Source organism: Bactrocera oleae, chromosome 4 (genome assembly GCF_042242935.1).
Source record: "Bactrocera oleae isolate idBacOlea1 chromosome 4, idBacOlea1, whole genome shotgun sequence".
Lineage (NCBI taxonomy): Eukaryota > Metazoa > Arthropoda > Insecta > Diptera > Tephritidae > Bactrocera > Bactrocera oleae.
In genome coordinates this window covers 73,535,288-73,559,738 of record NC_091538.1, presented here as the reverse complement: position 1 = coordinate 73,559,738, position 24,451 = coordinate 73,535,288, and the positions used below count along the sequence as shown (strand labels likewise).

Here is a 24,451-nt window from a genome sequence, read left to right as displayed (position 1 = left end):
TTGACGACATGAAAAATTTGAAAATTAAGCTTCTGTTAACCATTTGCTATTATAGTCAATAGGTGGCAGCACCGCAAAGAAAATGCTATAAGTCGTCTACTCAAAAGTAAAACTGTAAATATGTTCTGAATTTGAGAAAAATGGGATTTTAGAAAAGGAGGTAATTACTGCCACAGATGGAGATTGTACTCACGGACTTTTTTGATTGTTCCCATGAATTTTGTAACTACAGACTTTTTTTCTTTTGAATTAGAATGAATTTCTTCAAAGCTTCCTCCTCACCACTCCAGTAAGTGTAGTTTTATATTTTTGTATGGACTTATATGTATGTACTTGTATATATGTATGGTAATCGTAAGCATGCACTTATTCGCTAAATACACTATTTTTGATGTTTACGAACTTGTGTGAACAGTAGAAAACTATAAAAAAAATACAACAAACACAGGAAGATAGACGAACTTAACAGTGAACGACCTCTAAGACAATTGACGACGCTGTTAGTATTGCTTGTCTGCTTGATTAACTGACTGGGATAGTTATTTGCTGTGATGGAGGCCGCTGCTGTTGCCAGCTGTTTTAAGTAATTGTAGGCAATAAAATAACTCAAATAAAAAAGCAATCGAATAAATACAAAAATAAAGAAAAAAGCTAAAAACAATAAAACAGTTTATGTATGTACATAAGTAGTTACAGTAACTAAAGTGATAACAAGTGTGCTCGTTTTAAAAACAGTGGGGGAGTATGCGAATGGCTATATACATATTAGTTCATACATAGGTAAATTTACACCAACCATGTAGTAAAAAAACTTGCGGCCGAAAGATCCTAACAAAAATCGAAGTTGTCATAAACATAATGCAATTCGTGTACAAAATTAAAAAGTTTTTGCTAGAATACAAGTTAAACTAGTCATACATATATTCGTTTTAAATAGTTTAAGAATAAGATATTCTGTAGACGGAGGAATAGTGCAAAAACACAATGAAATACGACTTTTCACAAGAGTGAAGTAGTTACTTGAGATCATGTCTTATCAGTATTGTGTTTGCTGTTTCGCCTTTTGTGCTGTTGCCTTGCTTATCTTTACTAAATTTACATTATAGTTGTAATTATTTGCACTGTTTTTTGATACTTCACAGTGTAGTCAGCTGCAAGCGCTGGGGAAATGATATTGTTGTGATGTTTTTATCTTTGCAGCAGCAATCTTAATGCTAGTACGCAGTAATACGAGCACATACATATGTATGTACAAGTGTTTTTACAGAAGTTATATTGATAATATTATATATTTCGCCTCAATTAATTGCAGATACGATAGAAATATTCACTTGTTGTTGATAAATCATTCAAATGTGCAACCACAAGCCATAACTCAATTATATACTTAAGTATTGTCACATTGATGGATGAAGCGGTCTAGCTCAAGATCAGCCACATCGTTCAGTATATTAAGGCTATGCACAATTATACCGATTTGTGTAGGTGCGCATTACCTACGCAAACCACAGAATTTAAATTTCTTCATTAATATACCCCTCTACACAGAGCTTAAAGTTGTATTTACAGTGCTGCTAAAAAAGTTAGCGGCTCTGAGTATATACTATGACTTCAGGAATCATAGAATAAAATAACCAATTGCATGTCTGCGTTAGAAAAAAACTTTTCCACATAGGAACTTGATTTTGATCATTCACTTTGTACGTCAGCTATGTGCTATAGTGGGCCGATATGAGCAGCTTCCTGGGAAGAAAAAGACTGAAGGACTAGTTCGCGTGTATCCAGACAGACGGACATACGGACATGGCTAAATCTACTCAGCTTGTCACGTTGCTCATTTATAAATATACTTATTTTACTCTGTTTAAGGTATAAAGATGAAGTGATATGATGACGGCAACTGCTACATATATGTATACATATATATATTTTCACAAAAATTCTTAAGAAACAAAATACACCTAGTTCAATATCCGTACGAGACATTTGCGAAAGTATAAACCATTTCAATTTGTCGTAATCGTTTCTCTCTCTCTCTTCAAACATAAAAGTTTGTACTTGTAGTAGAACTAGAAGGCGAATCATGCCTTACAAAGCTGCCAATAAAATTACCAGCACATAACACCTAAGAATGACAGCCTGAAGAACCTACATAAGTATGTGTAAATGCACATTTTTCCACTATTGCATATATCCGCTTATCGCTGTCTGTCTACACATGTGTTTGTCGAGTAAACAAACTAACGAGGCACAGTTCACTGACTCGCGTATCTATGAGCATGCGAATGCTATTGCTTCCATATTGCCAAACAACAAATGTAGAGCCCCAAAAAGCGTAATAATATTTGTTTTTTCTCCATTTGTTTCGAAAACTCCATTAATACTCGAGTTTTTAGGGTAAAGACTTTATTGAAAGTGTGCGTGGTGATGCTCACATTCATGGTATTCATGATATGCGCCAATTTTGGTTCATATCGGCTGTAAGTTATGTAGCCCTGCTGTATCACTGAGTAAAATTCGACGTTATTCTCCAGACAGTTACCATACTTTTAATAGTTAAGTTCACTGGGAGAATTTTCCTTGCAAAGAATGTAATGTTAAAAAAGGTTAGCGGCCAATTTGACTGACTGGCTTTCGTAGTTTATGAGATATGTACAATAAACATATTAGAGAGCGGATCCACCACCATTTTTTAATTCAAATTCCAAATAATGCAACTTCTATATTTAATTTGTTTGATAAGTGTCTCATGTTATATTGGCTATCACGTACACACGTATTACACGTCTGATAATAATATGGTGCGATTTTGTGAATGATGTCAAATGTTTACAAATTGCAAGAAGACTTTAGATAGACGGTGGATAAGAGTTTTTGACTTCAATGGCTAACGTTCAATTAAATTTTTGATAGGGCTTTTCATAAAATTAATGCGTGGCTTAGAAGTGTTTCACAGTTAGCACTTCCGCTCTTCGAATGAAATCGGAACATAAACCACCATAAAGAGAAGAAACTCGAACATGCATTTAGCACAGCTATATATATATATATACTTATATATATTCGAGTATAACGATTGCAAGGTAAGATCATAATTATACAGTGCGCACATAACATTACATTGCTTTTCATATCGGTCAACAAATACTACATACTCATGTATATATATAATATACTAATAGGTTAACTGGAGTGCAAAATACGACTTGCTATTTTATTGTTTTTGAATTGTGGCTAATGAAAAACCACAATTACGTGCACACTTCATCCACAAACAATGATCATATTTGTGTATCAATTTACTCTTTATTTTTCTATTAGAAATTCGTAATTATTTATTGCGTTTCGCTATCATTATCTCTGTTATTATTATTATTTTGCATTGAAATTCTTCGCCGACTACTTGACAATGCAAATTATATTATTTTTTTTATTGTTATTCAATGTTGTTGTTTTTGTGGTATGCAAATGATGTTGTCCTTATATTATAGACGGCATCTGATTTACGCCAGTAAATCTACTCAAAATGCATTGAAATCATGACATAATATTATTTCTATTTCATTAAAATATCATAGACATACGAATACATGCTTATGCACATTTAAATATACTCTGCAGTAAAGTAGAACACTAGTCAAAAAAATCTCCAGTTTACAACTAGAAACTTCATATTCATATTAGCTATATGACATTTTACAATACTTTATTCCATCCATAATCTATTAAAAATATTTGAGATGATATGAAATTGATATATTTTATTTCTGACCAAAATCCGGCAAGATTAAAAAAATGCAATTACTTTTATGTAAAAAAGAAAGTACTTTGACTAGTAGTAAAGTGCTTTATAACTAGTTGTTTTCAATACATTGTACCTATTGTGTATTGAGGGGTTCTCTCATTTCATTTTTGATTTGCAATTACTTAGTCTGATGGACAAAGTTTTCTCAGGGAAGTAATTTAAACCGCTACGTGTCTTTTATATTGTATATGATATTGTATGTTATAGACTTAAAAATTGAAAAAAAAATTAATTGGAAGTTCGAAAATATTTACATTAGGTATTTGGGGGCTAAAGGAAGTATTGACCCGATATTTACCATTTTTGACACACAGCCATGCTATTATCACAAAAATGTTCCCCCTGAACTTCAATACTATAATTCATAAACTGACCGATATGTTCGGTAAAACATCAGCCATATACACAGGTGTCCACATATTTGGTGTCTGAGTCCTTGAAAAGTTGTAGTCCGATTTCAACAATTTTTGGGCGTTAGATTAAATACCTTGAGGACACTATTTATGCAAAACTAATAACTGCATTGATTTTTGATTTGTACTAAATGTGAAAGAATCATAGGAATTTAAAAATTTGTTGTATAAAAAGTAGGCGTTAATGTAAACCGATGTCGCCCATTTTCACAGTGTATGATAAAAATTATTAGGTAACCCAAACACCAAATTTCGTTGAAAATGGTCCAGTAGTTCCTGGGGTATAGGATGCCACCTAAAAGTGGGAGGGCCCAGGCCCATTGTCCAATTTTTACACCGGCTCCCATTAAGCCCTTCCCTGTCATCCTGGCTGTGAAATTTAATGCTTGTGACTCTTTTATCCAGAGTGACAATTTAGACCTAATAAATATCAAGGGTTTGGTAACTCAATGTGTATACAAGTAGTGTACAATAGAGAAAAAGCTTTGACTTTCAAATTACAACATTATCATTAACAATTATGCTATGTAAACCACATCCATAAATATAGGTTGGTACAACTTACAATTATGGCCAGATAGTAACGGTAGTCATATGGCAGTGGCCCATCGCCATCCATAATGAAGTTTTGTGTTCGTAGAAAATGATCGAGGAAACGCGGATGATAATTAATCACCTGCGTGACCTGATCCAACTCCAGATCTTCCATATTGTAATCTTGATTAGAACACTGAAATTGTCAACAGAAAATAACCATTAAGTATTATGTAATGAAAATAATGAACTTAATTAAGAAATAATCAAAATTAATATAAATTAATAGGTAATTGATACTTATACTTCCATTGACTGATATAAAAATGAAAATCTTAATCTTATATATATGAGAGATTTGGGTAATATTGACCCGATTTTATCTATTTTTGGCAATACAACATACTATTAACAGAATTAATACTCTTTGAGTTTCATGAAGGTACCTTACATACCATCCCCAACATATGTGGAGTAAAATCAACCGGATGTTTGAAAATTCTGTGATTTGTTATATGAGGGCTAGGGCAAGTTTTAACCCGATTTTACTCAGTTTAGGCACATAGATGAAGTACATCCACTTAATTCTATTGATATAGCTCACATATTAGCCGATATATACGGTATGATGTATGTATTTCGATAAGGTGTATGGGGACTAGAAAAGTATTGACCCGATTCAATCCATTTCTGACATACTTGCATACTATTATCAGAAAGAGAGTCTCTCCGAATTGCAAAGATTGGCCGTTACTTTCGGTAAAAAGTTAGCACCAGACACTGGGGTCGCCATATTTCATAACTGGGGGATTGACCAGTAGTGGTCCGATGTCGTCACATTTTTGGACTTCAGATGGTATACTTCAAAAGCACTGTTTGTGCAAAGTCTTGTGCTAATATATACTTTGGTGCTTAATTTGTATACGGGAAAGTGTAAGAATCATATGAAATTTAAATAGGTGCTAAACAGAAAGTAGCCATCGTTGTAGTCCGTTTTCTGATCATTTTCTCATTGGTAGATGGGATTTTTAAATACTTTTATGTGCCAATTTGGTTGAAATTGATCAAGTAGTTCCGTAGATACATGATTTCGCCTAAATGTTGGCTGTGAAACGATCATTTATATCTATGTCGGTACACAACCGTTAGGTGAACAAAACTATTATATTATACTATGTAGCAACATGTTGCACTGCTAACTATCACTAGCTAGTCAAGTTTCTACCGAAAAACTAGCAGAAGAATGCACAAGTTGAGAGCGGATGAAGCTGACAGATTTCTGATAGCAGAAAGTTGACAGTAGTAGTATGAACAAACAACTGTTAAAACACATGTGTATACCAGCGATATTTCACGCATTTGATATGATTTTTTTATGGTATTTTTATTGTTTTGAATTATGAAAGTAAAAATTCTATTGATAAATTTTCAAGTGTTGATATGAAGTGATTTTTAGAAACAACATTTTGATATTTTCTTAGTTTTCCGTTTCTCTAATTTTTCGTTATTTCGCTCTTTGTGAGAGAAATTTACAATCTTCTTCTTCCTGATAGCTAGAAGCTGCGAGTTGTTAAGATACAAACGTAATAATTATTATAATTTTAAGTAAAATGCCAATGATTTTCCATTGACATTGTAACAATCATTTTCAAAACTAAACCTAAAGAACAACCCCTATTTAATGTATACCATATCCACAGCAACGCGTGGCCGGATCTACAAGGAAATATTTAAAAAAGAGCAAGGAAGGATACTTGCATAGAATTTACATAAATGTTCCTCTGCAATCAATCTGCTCCATATATAATAATTCGTACATCCAAATAACTCATAGACACAAATTATGTTAAATAACTCTTATTTTACGGTTAAAGGGGAGAAAATAGTGATATCTAGAGCTCTACATTCAAAAAAATTTGAGATTTGAGAAACATTATCTACAACTAGAAGCAAGGAAAACCGGTTACTTCGGCTGCATTGAAGCTATAATATCCTCTCAAGTCCATTTCTGATATAATAAAAGTTTAAAAAAACATCTTTATCTCGATTTTGATCGGTATCTTGATTTATTCGGAGTTTATAGCGATGTATCAAGCAATAATCTGTGCCGAATTTCGTTAAGATAATTTGTCAATTAAAAAAGTTTTCTATACAGGAACTTGATTTTGATTTATCAGTTTATATGGCAGCTATGTATATGCTGTAATAGCCCGATAACGGCGAAACTAATTGAATATACATACATATGTGTTAATATGCATTTCAGCATTCTAGTCTTTGACACTGACGTGCTGCTTGTCGCCATTGATTTTTCTAAATTTGTTCATTGCTTTAGATTAGCGTATGTGCTTCATCATCAGTTGCCTAAAACTTAAGAATATATTTTTAAGCACCAAGCATTAATTATATTGTATTATAAGCATTAATTATGTTGTAATACTTGTATTATGTTATTTGCTAGTATTTAGCACGATTCGAATTTGTCAACGAAGCTGAATGGCAAGCGGCGTGCTACTCAGAACCGATTTCTTTAAAACTGTTATAACTGAACCGACTTCATCATCTTCAACATTGTTTTCGCTACTGTTTACTATTGGTTAATAATTAATTATAGTTTCGGCTGTTAAATATTCATTGCCGACTTAAATGGCGCCAATGCTGATGAGCTGCTCTTTACAACAAATATTTCCACATTCACAAACTTAAATTTGTACAATAGTCAGTCAGCATGGCGTATGATTAATTTGCTCTTGAAAAATTTTAGGTACTAAGTCAAATAAAACCAATTTGTCTCAAACTGTTCTACTCTCGTCAGTGTGAATATTCATTACACCGCTACAATAATGACTACATTATAACAGAAAATCGAGGGCATCTCTAAGAGCAATTATGAATACCAAATTATAATTATAAAAAAAGTATTTATTGGAAATAGTTAAGACCAGAAAAGAGTCAGTTAGAAGTACAAAGGTCTTACAGAAAGGAAATAAATCAAAAGAAAGTTAGGAAGCAGTAGTAACAGACGGTGCTGAAACAATATCCACAACATGTCGATCTATCCTCTAAATATAATCCAGCAATGTGTTCAAAAAACCGTGCTTTTAATCACTAAACAAATAAACTGTAAATAATAGAATAAAAGGCATTTACATATATTATTATTAATAACTTAGAAATTTTACGACTTCAACCTATTTTACCCTGTTCAAATTACCAGCCAGGCGATAGACTGTAATAATATGCATGTGTAGAAATGCCTTAAACAATACACATGCTTCATATGTACATATTAAAGTATTCACTCGAGCATATAATAAATATGTGCAGCACTAATAATATAAACTATTAAGTTAAAAAACATTTTTCATATTCATAAACAGTGTAAACGCGACAAGTTTTCAATTAGCGTTTAACAGCTTGCACGCCTGAGCGTTTCGACTGAGGCGGGACAAACTTCACTGTTGAACTATGTATGTTACTGACTCGGCGAAAATTTGCATATTTGTACAATTTGAGACGAACGAATATAGTCACCCGCTTGCACACATACTTTTGTATGCACGTACGGTTAATGGATACACTTGCACACATACACAATTGAAGATAGATGGGTGATGGTCAACTTATTAAACGAGCCGAATATTCGCCTCTTATTTCAGATTGTTGTTATTGCCTCTTCCATAGAAGACTATGGTTTGAGTATATTTACTGGCTTCTTTATTTGTGTTCGAAAAAACAAAAAAAAATCTAGTCTACGCGCTGGCGCAAACAAGAATATGAATTGTAAAACTTATGATAATTTTGAGTCTATCAAATACGGCAATATTTGGTCGGCGTTTAAGGTCACAAACATATAGCTAATGGCAGCAAGTAAAAAGATAAACAACCTAACAAAAATGGGAAAATTATATACCATGCGTATAGAGCATTCACACACATACATACATGTGTTAATACCTACAATAAGCACTATGTGTGCGTACGTGCCGTGTTTGGAAAAAACTGTATGCCTTTATTGCTTTTATTTTTTTTATGTGTGCTCGCAACTCAGCATTAAGTAAACGCTCTGTTAACAATAAACCACAACAGTTTTCAAAACTGACATACGTTGTTGTTATATTGAACATCTAACTGCCGTCCCTAAATAAAAGCGGCAGCCGCAAATTACTGTCAAAAATTCCTCATGCCCATAGGTTTTGTATGGCGCATACCTAAATAAACACGACGCAACGTAAAGCGTTGAAAAATACGATTTTGACAGCGCGTTAAAAAGTTAGAGTTGATAAATATTATTAATAAATTAATTCGTTGTATCTTTCATTTCTTTTGTACTAATTTTAGAATTTAAGTGCGAATTTGACGTAAAATTGCCATTTTATATAGGGAAACTGCTTCGACGTTAACGCTGAGCGATAAAAAACGCGCCGCTCAACGCATTTATTTTGGTACGCCAGTTAATGAGGAAAGTCATAGGCAAATAGAGTAATTATTTTAAATTGTCTGTCTCAAGCAAATTACCGATGGTGCGATCTTTTTCGACTCCGCGAAGTAATGTTTGAACGACTTTCTCAAGGGGATAAAAAGACTAAGATACAATGATAAACCTGTACCTAACACTCACGTATATAATATTATAATATAATTTTGAAGACCAAACTTATAGCCAATGAGCTTCAAACAAAAATTACTTATAACCGCATATATTTATGCTACAGTTTTTGTAGTTTATTTACCAACTAAGATTTCATAAGATAAGAAATAGCAGTCAATGTTATTATTGTTATAAAAAAGTTGAAAAAAGTGTTGGGCATTTTGTTAAAATACATAATTACAAGAGTTCTCTGTACAGATCTACAATATTTCAAAATTTTATCCAAGTCTGTGCTCGTAATAAATTAAATAAAACATATTTCAAACGTATCTTCTTATTATGAAAAATGGAAAGATTCATTTGTTAAATAAAATAAGGAATATTTCAGGAATCTTTCTAACTTCCGATCTCTTCATCCAATACACAATACAAATTTCATATACATATAAGAAATTATATGGTTGGGTACTAAATTTTTTTGACAAATATTTATTTCACGAGCTTATGAGCATGTCACGTCTCATTTTAAACGTTTAAATTGACATTAGAATTCAAGGGAGCATGATAGTATAGAAATGCTTATGCATGTACTACTTATGTATGAACTGGTTAATTTTGTAGTATTGAACTTGTTCAAAATACTTCAAACCAAGTTTTTGAAGCTCATTTAACCTTGCCAGGTTTCTATTATTAATTTTAGTACTCGTATTGGTATATAATACTTCTATAATTTGATCAAGCACAGCGTGCTGTTTCCATAAGCACCTGAGTAAATAGATTGCCAAATTGAAAACATGTGTAAAACGCGACAGCTGTTGGGTAAAGGGGCATCTCGACAGGCAAGTAAAGATTGCTAAATTCGCAATTGCAATCAATATTGCCAATGAAGGCAGCACATTGCTAATGTTAAGCAATTTATGTCTAAATATATTTCATGCCACACATTGCTAGCAATGAATTGTCATTTTGGTGGTTTGACAGAGCTGTTTTCATTTGCACACTAATTTCAAGAGGCAACATGTACATGCATAGCTTCTGTAGCATGATGCCAACAAAAATAAAATATATAAAATATTTTTATGTTTTATTGCGTAAACTGCAATTTAGCAAAGTAATATTCAAAACATACATTTTAACAGCACATGGAAAATAGTGATTAAATACATACATATGTATGGTTAATATTTTAATGATAATTGTTATATGTAAATATCATTGCTCATATTTTATCATTGAATTAATAAATAAACTTTATGCAATAATAATTTAAGTCTTAAAATATGAAATCTTATTTCTCCAAAAAATACATTTGTAGAGAAAATTAGAGTTCTACCTTTTTCATCCTCCACATAAATTAATGTCGTCATATTTAAGAGATGGTTAGCAATGTACATTGCCTGTGGAGATGCGGCGTAAGCTGCACAGACTGAGCATGCACAAACTATTATACATCCACATACTCGCAAAGACACGAATACATATTCATATATCCACTTGGAAAATAACTAATATTTCCCCACACCATACATTGGCGCCCGTCATATAAATGTAAACGAAAAAAACTACGAAAATATAAATGTATGTCAGCCGGTCCCGCTTGAGTGGAGGATGTTGCTTTTCCTGTTGCTGCTGATAAAATGTAAATTATCGCTGCCACAGAGTATTTTCATAGCAGTCAAGCTTTAGACAAAACAAATCATTCAGTTCACACATATTCATATTAACAGAAACGTAGAATGGCTAGCCCAACGTTACTATAAAAAAAACATTCTCGCACTTTACATGTATATATGTATGTTTACGTTTTGTGTGCAGGCAACGTGCTATCAACGCCCTTTCAGACGAGTACGAGAATTGCTTCATCTGTTTTTTGTTTTGCTTTTATTTTTTTATTTTTGTTTTGATATTGTTTTTGTGGAGGATGACAGCACATCCCAATACAGACTTATGAAATTTATTTATGAACAATATTTTCAATAAACATGTTACTTATACGCCATGGTTTAATAGAGGGCAATGTGATAAATCAACAAATCGGTCGATATTCTTAACAATATAAAAGAATGTTTAATGCTATTATATAAATTAAAAATCATAAATCAATGTTGCTTGGTTGTTTACGAAATACTCGCCTTCATCATGACTCATACAATATATGAATTTTAGTCAAAAGGAAGGTGCGTGGCGTATACGTAATAAATTTTACATTAACACACTCGGATTAATATTCTTGTATTTTGTGCAAATATTTTCGAAAATTAGTGATTACCTTATGTGTCATAAATAATTAACAAACGCTACTTAATACGAATGTTTATATGAAAAAGCGATAAAAATTTAAAAATACATACAAATGTACAATACAAGCAAATAAAACATTATACATATGTTTAATCGATATCTGCAAATAAATTTGATAAAGTGAATTTTCAAAACACAAATTTTATAACAAAATTATCTCCAATTACAATAAATATATAATGACTCCTGTACATTTAAGTAGGGAATTTTAATAAACTATTCTTAAAATAGAAAAACTCAGATCACTTATTAAAAAGCTGGTGTGGAAAACACTACCATATATGATTGGATTGCGAAACAAAATTAGTCGTTAAACCAAAACACTGGGGTACACTGTTTTAATTATGAAATTGACTACAAACAGAGCATACAAAGAAATAGATTTCTATCCAGCTTATAATAAACAAATCAATTTCCCATAATTTACACATATGCTTAATTAATCAAGATAATTTTTATACTCTTGCAACATGTTGCCACAGAGTATAATATTTTTGTTTACCTATCGGTTGATAGATATCGAGGTATGTACATATAAAAAATCAGGACGACGAGACAAGTTGAAATCCGGATGACTGTCCGTCCGTCTGTCTATGCAAGCGATAACTTGAGTAAAAATTGATATACATATATTGATGAAACTTGGTACACATATTCCTTGGCATTGCAAATGGGCGGAATCGGACCATTGCCACGCCCACAAACCATCCATTAAACTAGAACCTTTAAAGAGCCATAACTAAGCGGAAAATTAAAATACCAACTGTACTTTGGTACAACGTATCGCATTAGGGAGGTGCACCTAATCTGGTTTTCTCACTTTAAACATCAGAATTTATCAGAATAAAACTTTGCACAAATAGTGTTCTCATGGTATTTCATCTTACGCCCAAAAACTGTCGAAATCGTACTATAACTTTCCAAGGACTCAGAAACCAAAAATGTGGGCGCAGCTGATTTTTTACCGGTTATGTCAATCTGTGAGGTCTATAATTGGAGTTCGGGAAGAATATTTTTATGATGATAGCATGCTAGTTGCAAAAGGATAAAATGTTCGGTTGCACCCGAACTTTACCTTTTCTTATTTACTAATATCTGATATTGGTTCATGAAAATGCTGGAAAGTGTGAAAAATCTGATTAAGTTAACTATTGAGAGCAAAGAAACAGCAACTACTAAGTTTGGTTCGGTCAATCCATATAACTCATTTGTTATTACGTGTGTTTGTTTTGCTTTGCATCCTTTCAGCCTTTTTCAATGCATTGGTGCAAGTTATAAAAATCATATACAAATTTCTAATACTTCACACTTACTAATATACAGCTATTAGTTTCAAAATTTGTAAGTATGTGCGCCGTAAAAAAATGCTTGTATATGTCATATATGAAAATAATAGAGTACAAAGCTCTATTGCGCACACGCGCATGTCTGAAAAGGCTACAGAGAGGGCACAATATTGAGAAACATTATGAAAAATCAAAGACCAAACAGTAATACATATGGTAGAAGGCCCGGACACAGTAAAAACAGCGCACCAACGAACAGTTCAGCTAGATACATATCTATATTATATATGCATACATACATTTTACATACAGAGTTACGAACAGCCAAGAGTGCGTTATTACTACGATGGTTTGCCGGTATTTGTCGTGGCTGTGTTCTGCAAGAGTATGTCACACGTGTCTGCCCACATTTATCGCCAGCAAATTGTGATCAAAACTTAGTTGTTTGGGCTCATATTTAAATTTGCATAAATTAAAATTGAAGTGAGACGAAATTATTGCTCATTCATAACACAGTATTTTGAAGTTTGTTTTGTTATAAATTAGGAAAATTTTTGGTTTTAATCTTATACTCGTATTCTTCATGGAATTTTATTTTTAAATAAAATCTATGGTTTCGCGGGGTTATCATGTTTCGTCTCCATATAGACTTCCAAAATGCAATTTAAGTATACATATATACAGATTTTCTGAATGCTATCAATGAAGTTCTCATTCACACCTTCTTTATAGTTATATATGTAAAAATAATATTATTATTAAGTCACTCAAATCCAATGCAAATGATAGAACTCAATCGCCTTTCAAAATTTTCCAAAGCACAAATAAATACAATAATTGAATACTCAAACTTCATAAGAATAATACATTTATGAATAACACATTTAAGTTAGCAATTGCAGTGGAAAAGCATTAGCTTAACTGAACACAAGCGCACTGAGTAATCTTTAAATCAAAATATTTAGTTTGAGATCAAAATTACCCTTGCCATGTTAGTTAATTATATTTTTTGCACTATTGTAAATGTAGGGAAAATGCACATTAGTTACTTACTTCACTTCCAATGCAGATACGATTGTTAACAGTATTGCATACAGCAGACGATTGATAACTATTTGAATATGTCATACCACAAAACGAAACTGGTTTTGTTTATTTTGCTTTGTATTTGTAGTAAAAGGTTATTAGTTATACCTATACACGATTCACTTCAATTGCACATACATAAATATATCCGCCAATACATATTTAATAATAATGTAGAATATATACTTTTTTGTTAAATATATATTTCATTTAATATTGTTTTCGATTTTCAATTTCTATATAGTTTTTTATATATTTTTCACTATTTGGCACTGCTGACATTAAAATGACTAGAAGCATAGAATGATTACTGCTAACAGCTCACAAAAACAATATTTAAGTAATATTCTCAAACTATCATGTCAGTTACTATAGAATGTTGACATAGTCAGTTAATCATCGGTTATTGAAATATAAAAATGTCAAATTTACGATAATTCAATTTGACTAACATGCCTTTTTCTCTCGACTGTTTGTTTTGCAGTCAACCTATTTTATAAACAATTATTCTTATACTTATTGTATATGGATTAATACAAACTGTGACTGTTTCTGTATATATAAGACAAATGGTTTTAAAATCACTTCTTGATCATTTGATGCTATGATCCACCGCTTAAAATCAGTGGTGAAATTTTATAGAAAAAATTTAGATGTCCTAAAGTTGTTTCAAATATTTGTTAGGGAATGTGGTTAATGTAGACATAGACATATAACATAAACTATATTAATTAATCCGAAAAAATGTATCAGAAGCTGAGCACTGTCGATAATAGCCAATATAAGTAGGGCTGCCTGTGTGAGGATGTTCACGTTGAGATCATTTCAAATCTGTGGCTCTGCTGTTATACGGCTACTACATCACTTTTAATGAGACTTTTGTTACTAGTGCAGAAACATTTACATTTTTAACTATTGCGCTTCCTTATACCTTTTTAGAATTCATAATACCTTTAAAAATACACTCTTTGCTTTTATTTTTTGTTAGCATCACTTTTTATCGCGCATACTTTTCCACGACTCCGCTTTAGTTGTACAAGTATTTTGTATTGGTATTTTTCATGTATTTTTTATTTAGTATTTTATTAGTTTATGGCGCACACTTTCAAGTCGAAAACCAAAAATAAATACAAATGAACACTTAGGCGCGATAATCACAAAATATCGTAGGCAACAACATATTTATCTACATACCTGCGCTTAAGCGCAACAATAAAATTCGACGCAAAACAAGAATAACAATAAAGTAGTTGCAATTTATGAGCGATGCGTGAGTGTCCGCAATTGACGCTTTGCCAAGCGGCACACGCACAGTGTCGGAGTGGGAGCACGTGGGATCGTCTAAACGGCTTTTGTTGACACGATAGTTATATGTAGCTCTATGGTATTTGATTTCAACTTAAGGTAGCGCGCTATGTCTGATAATCGTCGTTTGATCGATCGATTGTTTATGTGCGCGCGTTTTTACCCTTCGCTGGCGGAGCGTACAATGCGAACCCGAGTGCTTCGTTGTGCGTACCTTACCGCGTGCGGTCTGAAACAAGAATGAGCCAACTGAAAACTTTTCGAAAACAAATGTGTGCCGAAAAAATACTAGGTTAACGCCGAGGCAAATGCGAGAGTGCTCGAATAAAGGGCTTCGGCGCATTTAGTGTTTTCTTCTGTGGCGTCGTGCAGCTACAATCGACCGCTATTGTTTGCGCGCGCGTATCTAAAGAGTCAACATATATTTGTATATACATACTTGTAGTAGCGACTGAGTTCACACACAAATACTTTTGATGACCAGACTCGTGGTTAGTGGCGAGGGGCGACAAGGAAAGACGAAGGGCACCGTGTTGTTCGTGCCCGGGCAACATGCTTTGTGTTCTTGTTCGCAACAGTTAGTTGCTGCCTAGTTCGGTATTCGTTTTCATTTGGAAATTCTGTCCATAGTTGCACTTGCGCTCGATTACAAATAAATATTTACAAGTACAATATATTCGGAAATTTTAATTTAATGTGCATAATATTATTATCCAGCGAATCGAACAAATTATATTAGATGCTCAAACAAACGCATGCGCAATAGTGTGAGAGTGGAGAAATGCGCAAAGTGGAGAAATTCTTTTTTTAGCGATAGAAAACGTTGCTGTAATCTTTTACACATGTTTTTTATAAATTACTATAATTGATTGTAAGTCTTAAGTTTTCAAATACAAGAAAAAAAGAACTTAATCGCTTGCACGAATTCAACTCGATAACTTTGTTGTTGCGTTTGCATTTAAATTTTTTAACAAGAGAGCAGTGAAATGGTAAATCAAAGAGCTGTTGTATAAAATTTTTAGAATGTTGAATAAAGATAAAAAAAATAGCAAATGAAAAATATTTTGGTGTAACGCGTAAATGAAGCGTATAATAATTCGAGAATATGATATGCAAGGAAAAGCAGAATATTACACGACACGAGTTGCGGACTCTTGTCGCCCGCTTTGTCAAGTAAACGGAATGGACAACCAGAAAAGAATTTCCCGATAATGAGCAAAAAAACATTTTCGTGTGTAAACGCAGACATATCGTGCACATATTTATACACACTCACACATGTTACACACACACATACATATGTATATGCTCGTTGTTGGTTTTTCATTGGTCTTTTTTTAGCTGAATAAATAATTGACCTACCCGCACAAATTTCGCTTTTGTTGTTTTCTTTTTTACTTTTCACTGTATTTTGTTTTCGTTTTGTTGCATCTTTGTGTTGTGAAATTTGTGAACAATACACAACCAGCTTTTTGTGTGTTGTTTTCGGCGTCTGTAATTCTCATCGCTTTATTTACGAAAAATCAAAAATCTGGTTAGTGAGAACAATGATGGGCTACGCCCTAAGAATCGCCAAAAGTAAAAACTCACACACAAATAATTAAATAAAACCAAAATGGTGGCTGTTGATGGAATACAAATCATTTCAAGTCAACATATCAAAGACCAATTGAGTAGATATGCTTAGATATACTTATGTACTTTTACGAATCTACATAAACGTATAAATCTATATATTTCTGCCTGCAAACATCAAACTATGTTAAAAACAACACCAGTTTACAACTAGACTTCCGGACGAAATTGAACTATTCGGAAAAGCATGAGTCTATACCGATCTTTTGAAAAATTTGTCCAGCAAAACCAATAAAAGAGAAAAATTTTAAAATAAAAATGTTTTCAAGAATATAATTTGAACTAGTTACGAGTATGTACCCATTTTGAACAAGTATGAACCTGATAAAATTCTAACCGAAATCTCGTAACTGTCTTGACGTATGACATCCACAAATAAAAAATGTCAAAGTATTGATATCAATCTGCGGCTTTTCTGACAAGTTCGATTTTAGTCAGGAAAGTTTAGTTGTTAATTGGTACTTTTGCTAACAATTAGTCAATGTTTTACTGCAGGGCAAGAATGTTAGAATAGAAGATTACAATAAGTATTTACCGTTACTTTTTTCGGTTTAAGAAGTGACAATTGTTACAAAAACAAATTGCACTATACCGCCATCTTGTGACGTAATTCTTTTGGAATGGGCAGAGGCAGCATTGAAAACCTGTATTTAACAGGTAAATTATAATAAAAACGTAAACACTTTTTTAATTCGCGAAATAAGCAATATTTATAGGGCGTAATCTTGTATTTTATCAGTCTTGACTGCAGGGTATGAACTGTAGATATGTACAATGTATGTAATTTATGGTACATAAATAAGAAAACAGCAAAATTATCGTTAAAGTTAAAATAGTCTCATTAATTGATAATCTATTGTGAAGTGTAGTAAGTAATAGAGCGAAGGTCAATTCATTCCCAAAATATCATTTCAATTTAAATCTATAAATCATCGTTTTGTTTAGTTGCATCGACACCTACAACACTCCTTTTTATCGGAAGACTATTTGCGGTGTTCGAAAACTTTAACTGTACTAATATAGAACTACAGATTATCGTTATAACAAATTTTCTATCTGTTGAAGAGTCGAATCTCAGGACGTTGTATCCCATAATACTGGACATCCATTAAATTTGAAGAGCGTCCTTAGTCAAGCGAAGTTTCATGGGATAAAACAATTGTGGTTGAATTAAAGACTTGTACACAACATAAACATTTAGTATTTTCGTTTTTTAATATGGTGACGTAGTATTGAGCACTTTCCTAATCTGTTATAGTTAAGGTAGCATACGTAAGTGTCTGTCGAGGAGAATTCGAGTGTGGATTTGTAAGATAATTTCATAATTTGTAATTTCATTCGTTCGTCAGTCATCATTCGTAAAATATGATCTGAACATTTAACAAATATGATCCAGGAACAAAAACAAAGCTACGAATGTTTTGAAATAAATCATTTAAAATGTTAATATACCATAATATATAAACATCATTTATAATCACGTAATAAAAATGATAGCATCAAAGCAAGTAAGTATGAATACAAATATTATATATAAATGTTAGGTTATGAATTTATGCCAATATCTTTCTAGTTATATTTATACTTATTTATATTAGGGTGAAGCAAAATTTTTTTTTTAAGTTGATAACTTTTAATTGGCCAGAAAGCGGACTCTTCACAATTTCTAGAACACTTATCAAACACTTTTTAAAAAATAAAAATTTTAACTCGAAATTTACTTTAAGGCCGCCTCTAGATGTTAAAAAAAAAAATTTTTCCAAACATTTTCTTTTCTTATAATCTACAAATTTTACCCCCAGGCTAAGCAAAAACAAAAAAAAAATTTCGCTTCACCCTAATGTATATATAAAAATATACGTATACCTACAGACAAAAGCCGGAAATTGTAAAAACTAACCAAGCTTGAACCTGTCAAACTTCCAACCATTGCTACTGCAGCGCTCACTCGTGTTTTATTGTTTTCGAAATACTCTTTGCCAACTATTTACAAGAAATGTGTGTTCGTGTATATATGTACATACATATAATATATACAGATAATTGACTACACTGTGTTTTTCATAAAATAACTGGTGTATATATCCAACTACTGTTTACCATTAGCTTGTGGTGTGGTGTGGCGAATTGTTGTAAATAAACCTGGGAGGAGCAATAAATTAATTTTAATTTCTTTATTACTCATGTTCTTTATTAAAGAGTTCTCGCGCTGAAGAAATAAAAATCGTCTAATACTAAAAAGTTAATGGGAACAATGGACAACTAGTTTTAGTCTGATTCTCACTATCATACACAAAAGAAAAAGTAATAAAACAGAAAATTTGTCAGATTTCACAACGAACATGTAGCTGAAATGTTCGTATCATAAATAAAAGAAGAGCACATTTTTGATTGGCATTATGCTCCAAGAGGTCTTGAGTTGCTGAGAACCCTAATTCATATTATATTTAAATATAGTTTTAGTTATTTACCAAACGGTTAGTTTTGAGAACACGTGACACATCGATTTTGTAAACCGGATCCGAACCGACGAATATAAAGAGAACTTTCAAAGAATGTGATTCTCAGCCTGTCATAGTTAGAACCCACCTGTCGACATGTCCACCAAGGCATGTGGTGACTTTAAACGCTTAACCTTTAAGATAAGTTTCAGAATAGTTGGGCCACACACACTATAAGACATTTTTGTAGGCAAAATAAGTACGACATTATGTCAACAATCACACCCCTATTGTGGAAAACTAGTAGATTATATCGTAGTTGCTTTATGCTAGTAGATACTGAAACAGAATTGTTATTTACGGAAGGCTACAGAAATCGATCTACTAAACGCAAATAACAATGTAAATTCTTTGAAAATTTTTTACGAGTACAAGTAAATATTAAATAAATAAAATAAATAATAAAAATATTCAATATATACGTTTCCTATAATTCACATAGTAATGTAGACAACAGGGGGAAACTCGTGGTTTCCTGATTTAAAGAGGATTGATAGTATTAAATAATATACAGAATTGTCTGCGGTAAGTGGACGATATTCTCTCGTAAAGTACAATATGATATTCTGTTGTCGAATAGCGGTTGTACTCGCTATTATAGACACGTAGTAGGAGAGTTTGGAACAGTGTGCTCAAAATTTTAATAATATAATTCACTTTTCAAGTCTTAACCAAGTTAATTTTTATACACTATTCACCCAGCTACCTCAAATGTAGATATATACCTATATTATTGTTTATAAAATATCGTCCACTGATTCACAAATATTTATTAATCTAAATTAACGTGGGGTACACATTTGCGGTGAATGACCTCAAAAGACACTTCGTAGGAAACACTTTCGTAGAAATACCACTTAAGATAAATATTTACAAATGTTTATTTCAAAACGAAGTCAACAAAAGCGTATGTGTATAGATACACACGAGTATGTGTATGTATACATGTAAACAAAATGCACTTCTAATTGCGGCGCTAGATTATTGCATATTTTCAAGGCTTACGACTTGAGAGGCCTTCTAAGTGAGATCATCAAAAGTCATACAAAATATATGTACATATGAGCGTAACTGTTATATCGTTATGATATATGCAAATATGCAGGTTGCAAGGCAGCCTTCACCCTTCACGCTTGATTACATTAACAAATAAATGCATATTGTTTATAATACACTTTGCGTATATTGTATAGATATTGCACATAAGCATATAAGTAGTAAGTGTGTGTTTTTACTATACATATATAGCTATTTTTGCTAAATAAAGAGAGGTGCTCCCCTTTTTTGAATTGCGCCACTGCCCACCATTGGGAGGGAGCGAACGCTTTGAAGGGGAAAGATTTGCAACTTGTGTGATGTAAATACTCTATAAGACAGGCATTCATAAAGAAATTAATTAAAATAAAATTAATATATACAAGGCATGACGTCAATTATCACATATACTTACATACGAGTATGAAGGTATAATTAAGTGCTTGAATGTAAAACCAGTGGACTATTGCTTATAACAGAGAAACTATCGCAATGCCATTAAAAATTAATAATTATAATAAACAAAAATCATGGAAATTGTCCGCCGGAAAGAGCTTTAGATAAACAAATCCTCCTTAGTAGACTAATCTTTTCAACATAAGTATAAGTATACATGAATAGAAATTATCAGCTGAAGTTACCCTTTTAGAAAAACGAGCAAATAAATGACTCAATAAAACTATTGAAAGTTACTTTTATTTATCGGCACATCTTGTCATTTGCCACTTAATATCAAATTATAAGCCTCGAAGATATAATAATGATTACTTTCAGAGCTTTTACCCAGATGGCCCTCGAATTATATAATATTTCATAGAAGAGCTGTTACACAAAGGTTTTCTTTCAAATAACTTCTTTTAAGATACTACCATGCCCATACAATGCCCATATAGTATAAGTTTATTAGTCTATTTATAGTTTGTCATATTGGACTAAGATTTCTAATGTCTCAAGTTTGTACGGTCATTAGAAATATAAGTAAATAAGTCAATGACAATTACAACTCTGTAATGACAAATCGTCTAGACATTATAAACTAACACACCAATTTGAGAATAACACTGTTGTTGTTAGCACTTGTTAGGGGCATTTGTTGAGAATAAAAGTTATACTTGCATATACATAAAGAAAATAAATGTGCATAGTCCTTATGGTATTGTTGGCTTATCTATTTACTCACAAATAAATAAATATGTAATGTATACAAACATGTGCATATGTATTTTCGCATGATTGACACTCCCTTTGGTGGCCCCAGCTTTCATATGTATTTACCTTGCCCGCTGCTTCTTCTACTTCTTGCATACTTTGCAACTAACGAGTTGTAAACAAAACGAATAGACTAAGCAAATATGGATGTATACACTGAAACACAAAACTATTTATTATTCTCTAAATTAGATCAGATAGTTTTCAATATATTTGTATTTATTTGAAAATAAGACTAAAATTGGCAAGTATGAGTCTGTAAATTGAAAATCTGAAATTTTTGATGCACTGTTAAACATTTACTTTTCTTTATTGAATATTTTTTAATCCAAATAGCGACAGTGGTTTGCTCCACAATGGTTGTTTTCATTCCAGGGCTCTTTTGTAGCAAACACTTATCCCTATCCGTTTGTCTGACTTACTACTCTTGTTCAACATTGTAACATGTGATATAAATGTGTATGAAATCTTATTTAATGCAGGCTCCTGCCGGAAATGTGGAATGTAATAAACTAAAAACCACATTTTTGTCGATGACAGCATTTCATTTTGAGGTGTTCGAAAAATAAGAAAAAAATCTTAAAGTTAATTAATAATTTTTATCAGTTTAGATTCCTGTTTTTATGCTAAGATAAGTCCACCTGGATTGTAAATAGTGTTAGAAGCTTTACACCACAATGAACTTTCGAAAGACTTCCGGTAGGGTAATAGATTTCGGAAATATTTATCTACATCATTGTCGTTAACAACTTTATATATCATCGTTGATCAAAGTGACACCTTAACAAATAAGATAAATATTAAAAGACTTATATAAAATACAACAAGACATGAGTTTCAGCGTATACTATTGGGAACTCTTAGGTTTCATGGAGAAACTTTTCCTTAGAACTCGTATTTACTTATATTTGTACATATGCATGTATTTACCTATCTATACATAATCTACTTAGTATATCGCCTAACTCGGTGTTATTAATTATTAGCTGATTTATGAGTTTTTAATGTGCGTCAGCAGCATTACACTCAAAGGCTTGTTGCCACACGAAAAATTATCAGTTCTAAATTCACATCATGGATTGCTTATCAGTAGACAATGAATAACAGGAATATTTCTTGAACTAGCACTCATATCTACATAGGGTTTTATATACATATGCATATATACATTTAAGTGTTTGGTGTGGTTATTTTTAACACACATTTGTACTAATAGCACGAATCAATCTTCGTATGTATTTAATTGCTCGGATATATTTTTTCAAAATATGAAATATTACATGGAATATGATGTTGGTAAAATGTACAACTTTTGCTCTGGCAAATTGTTGTAAGTAGTTATGAAATATGACATTTAGCGGATAAAGCAATCGAACAAAAAGTAACAGAGGTGGCTCGACGAAAGTCTATTTTATTCATAGCTTGAAAAATAATCTATTCACGGCACTCATATTATACCATATAATATCACAACCCTTTCGTCGGAGTATTCATATCGTGCTTCAATCCGTGCTACGAGTATATTTCAATTGGAATTCAAGTTCAGTAAACGAATATACCAATTGAATAAAAACTAAATGAATACAACATTGGAACGGTTGGGCAAATGATGAATTCTGTCGACAATAACAAATATGTATGTATAGACTAGTTGTATTTAATAGAATATACAGTCAGAGTCAAAAGTTAGTATGTACCTGCTATAACATGCTTCCAAAACCATTTACTTTTTGTTTTTAATACAAAAGCAACTTAATTTTTTGTGTACGGCTTTTAGTTTTATTCAATGAAAAATCCGGTTTAAAAAATTTAAGAATTTACAGAATATTCAAGTTCGAAAAACGTACCAGAAAAATGCACTCAATAGTTAGTCTACAAACGGTATATAAGTACTTTTTTATACTATCTTAGTCAGAATTATTAATTGTCAACATCAAAACGTATTCGTGGTTTTGTTTTGACCGCGAGGTGGAAGCCGACTTGACAATGTCATTGCCTAACTATTCTAGTTTTGGACTTTTTTAAATTAAACTAAGTTAATGGCAATCAAATAAACAACAAGGATAGGTATGGACAAATGCCAAACCTTTTCGATTAAAACTATAAACTTGTAGAATAATAAGTTGATTTATATAATAATATTCGAGGATATATTTTAACAAATTATAAATAATTTCTAAAGTAAAGATTTCCAATCTACGAATATAATATCTAACGACTTTCAGATAAATATCAATGTAGAAATAGTGCTTATGGGGCACTGGTCTACCTTATTCAGGGGAAAATCATGATAATTTGCTTATAATATTCATTTAATATCGAATATATATGAATAATTTCTCATAAAACTTATGCCGTTAAGAGCTTTAGCCATATGTGACAGGGATCTATATATTCTGTTCTTCCAAGTCAATCGTTAAAAATCCTTTTTCCAAATAAATAAAATAGAGTTATGTTAAAATATCTTGATGTAATATTTTAAAAAGTTCAATGACCGATTTCGACTTTTTGTGAACCGATACCAAGAGGCGAGCATCTTTTTGAAAAACAAACCCATTAACGTCACTGTAAATCTCTTCAAAAGAAACCATTTGCAATATCATTCTATTTTTACTTTTGGAATGAAATCAAAAGCAGCGAAGGAAAATGGCATGTAATTTTTGGATACAGTTTTTCGATTATTTTTAAGTAATAAAACCATACTTAAAGCATTAAAAATAAAATTTGTACTGCATACATATATACAGCAC

General features: G+C 31.9%; 1 protein-coding gene across 6 annotated transcripts in view; it reads right to left on the bottom strand.

The window, feature by feature from the left end:
* The window catches only part of Sesn (Sestrin), a 58,346-nt gene that overhangs the window by 8,152 nt on the left and 25,743 nt on the right, over positions 1 to 24,451 (bottom strand). For 2 of the 6 annotated variants that reach the window (XM_014243546.3, XM_036367778.2), the window contains exon 4: positions 4,784 to 4,948. The exons of 1 other annotated variant lie outside the window; for it this stretch is intronic. In XM_014243546.3, the coding sequence (XP_014099021.1) occupies positions 4,784 to 4,948 (165 nt within the window). Of the gene's footprint in view, positions 1 to 4,783; positions 4,949 to 13,983; positions 15,181 to 15,210; positions 15,561 to 24,451 lie in introns of those variants that run through there. 3 more of the 6 variants (XM_036367776.2, XM_014243621.3, XM_014243470.3) reach the window with 3 other exon arrangements.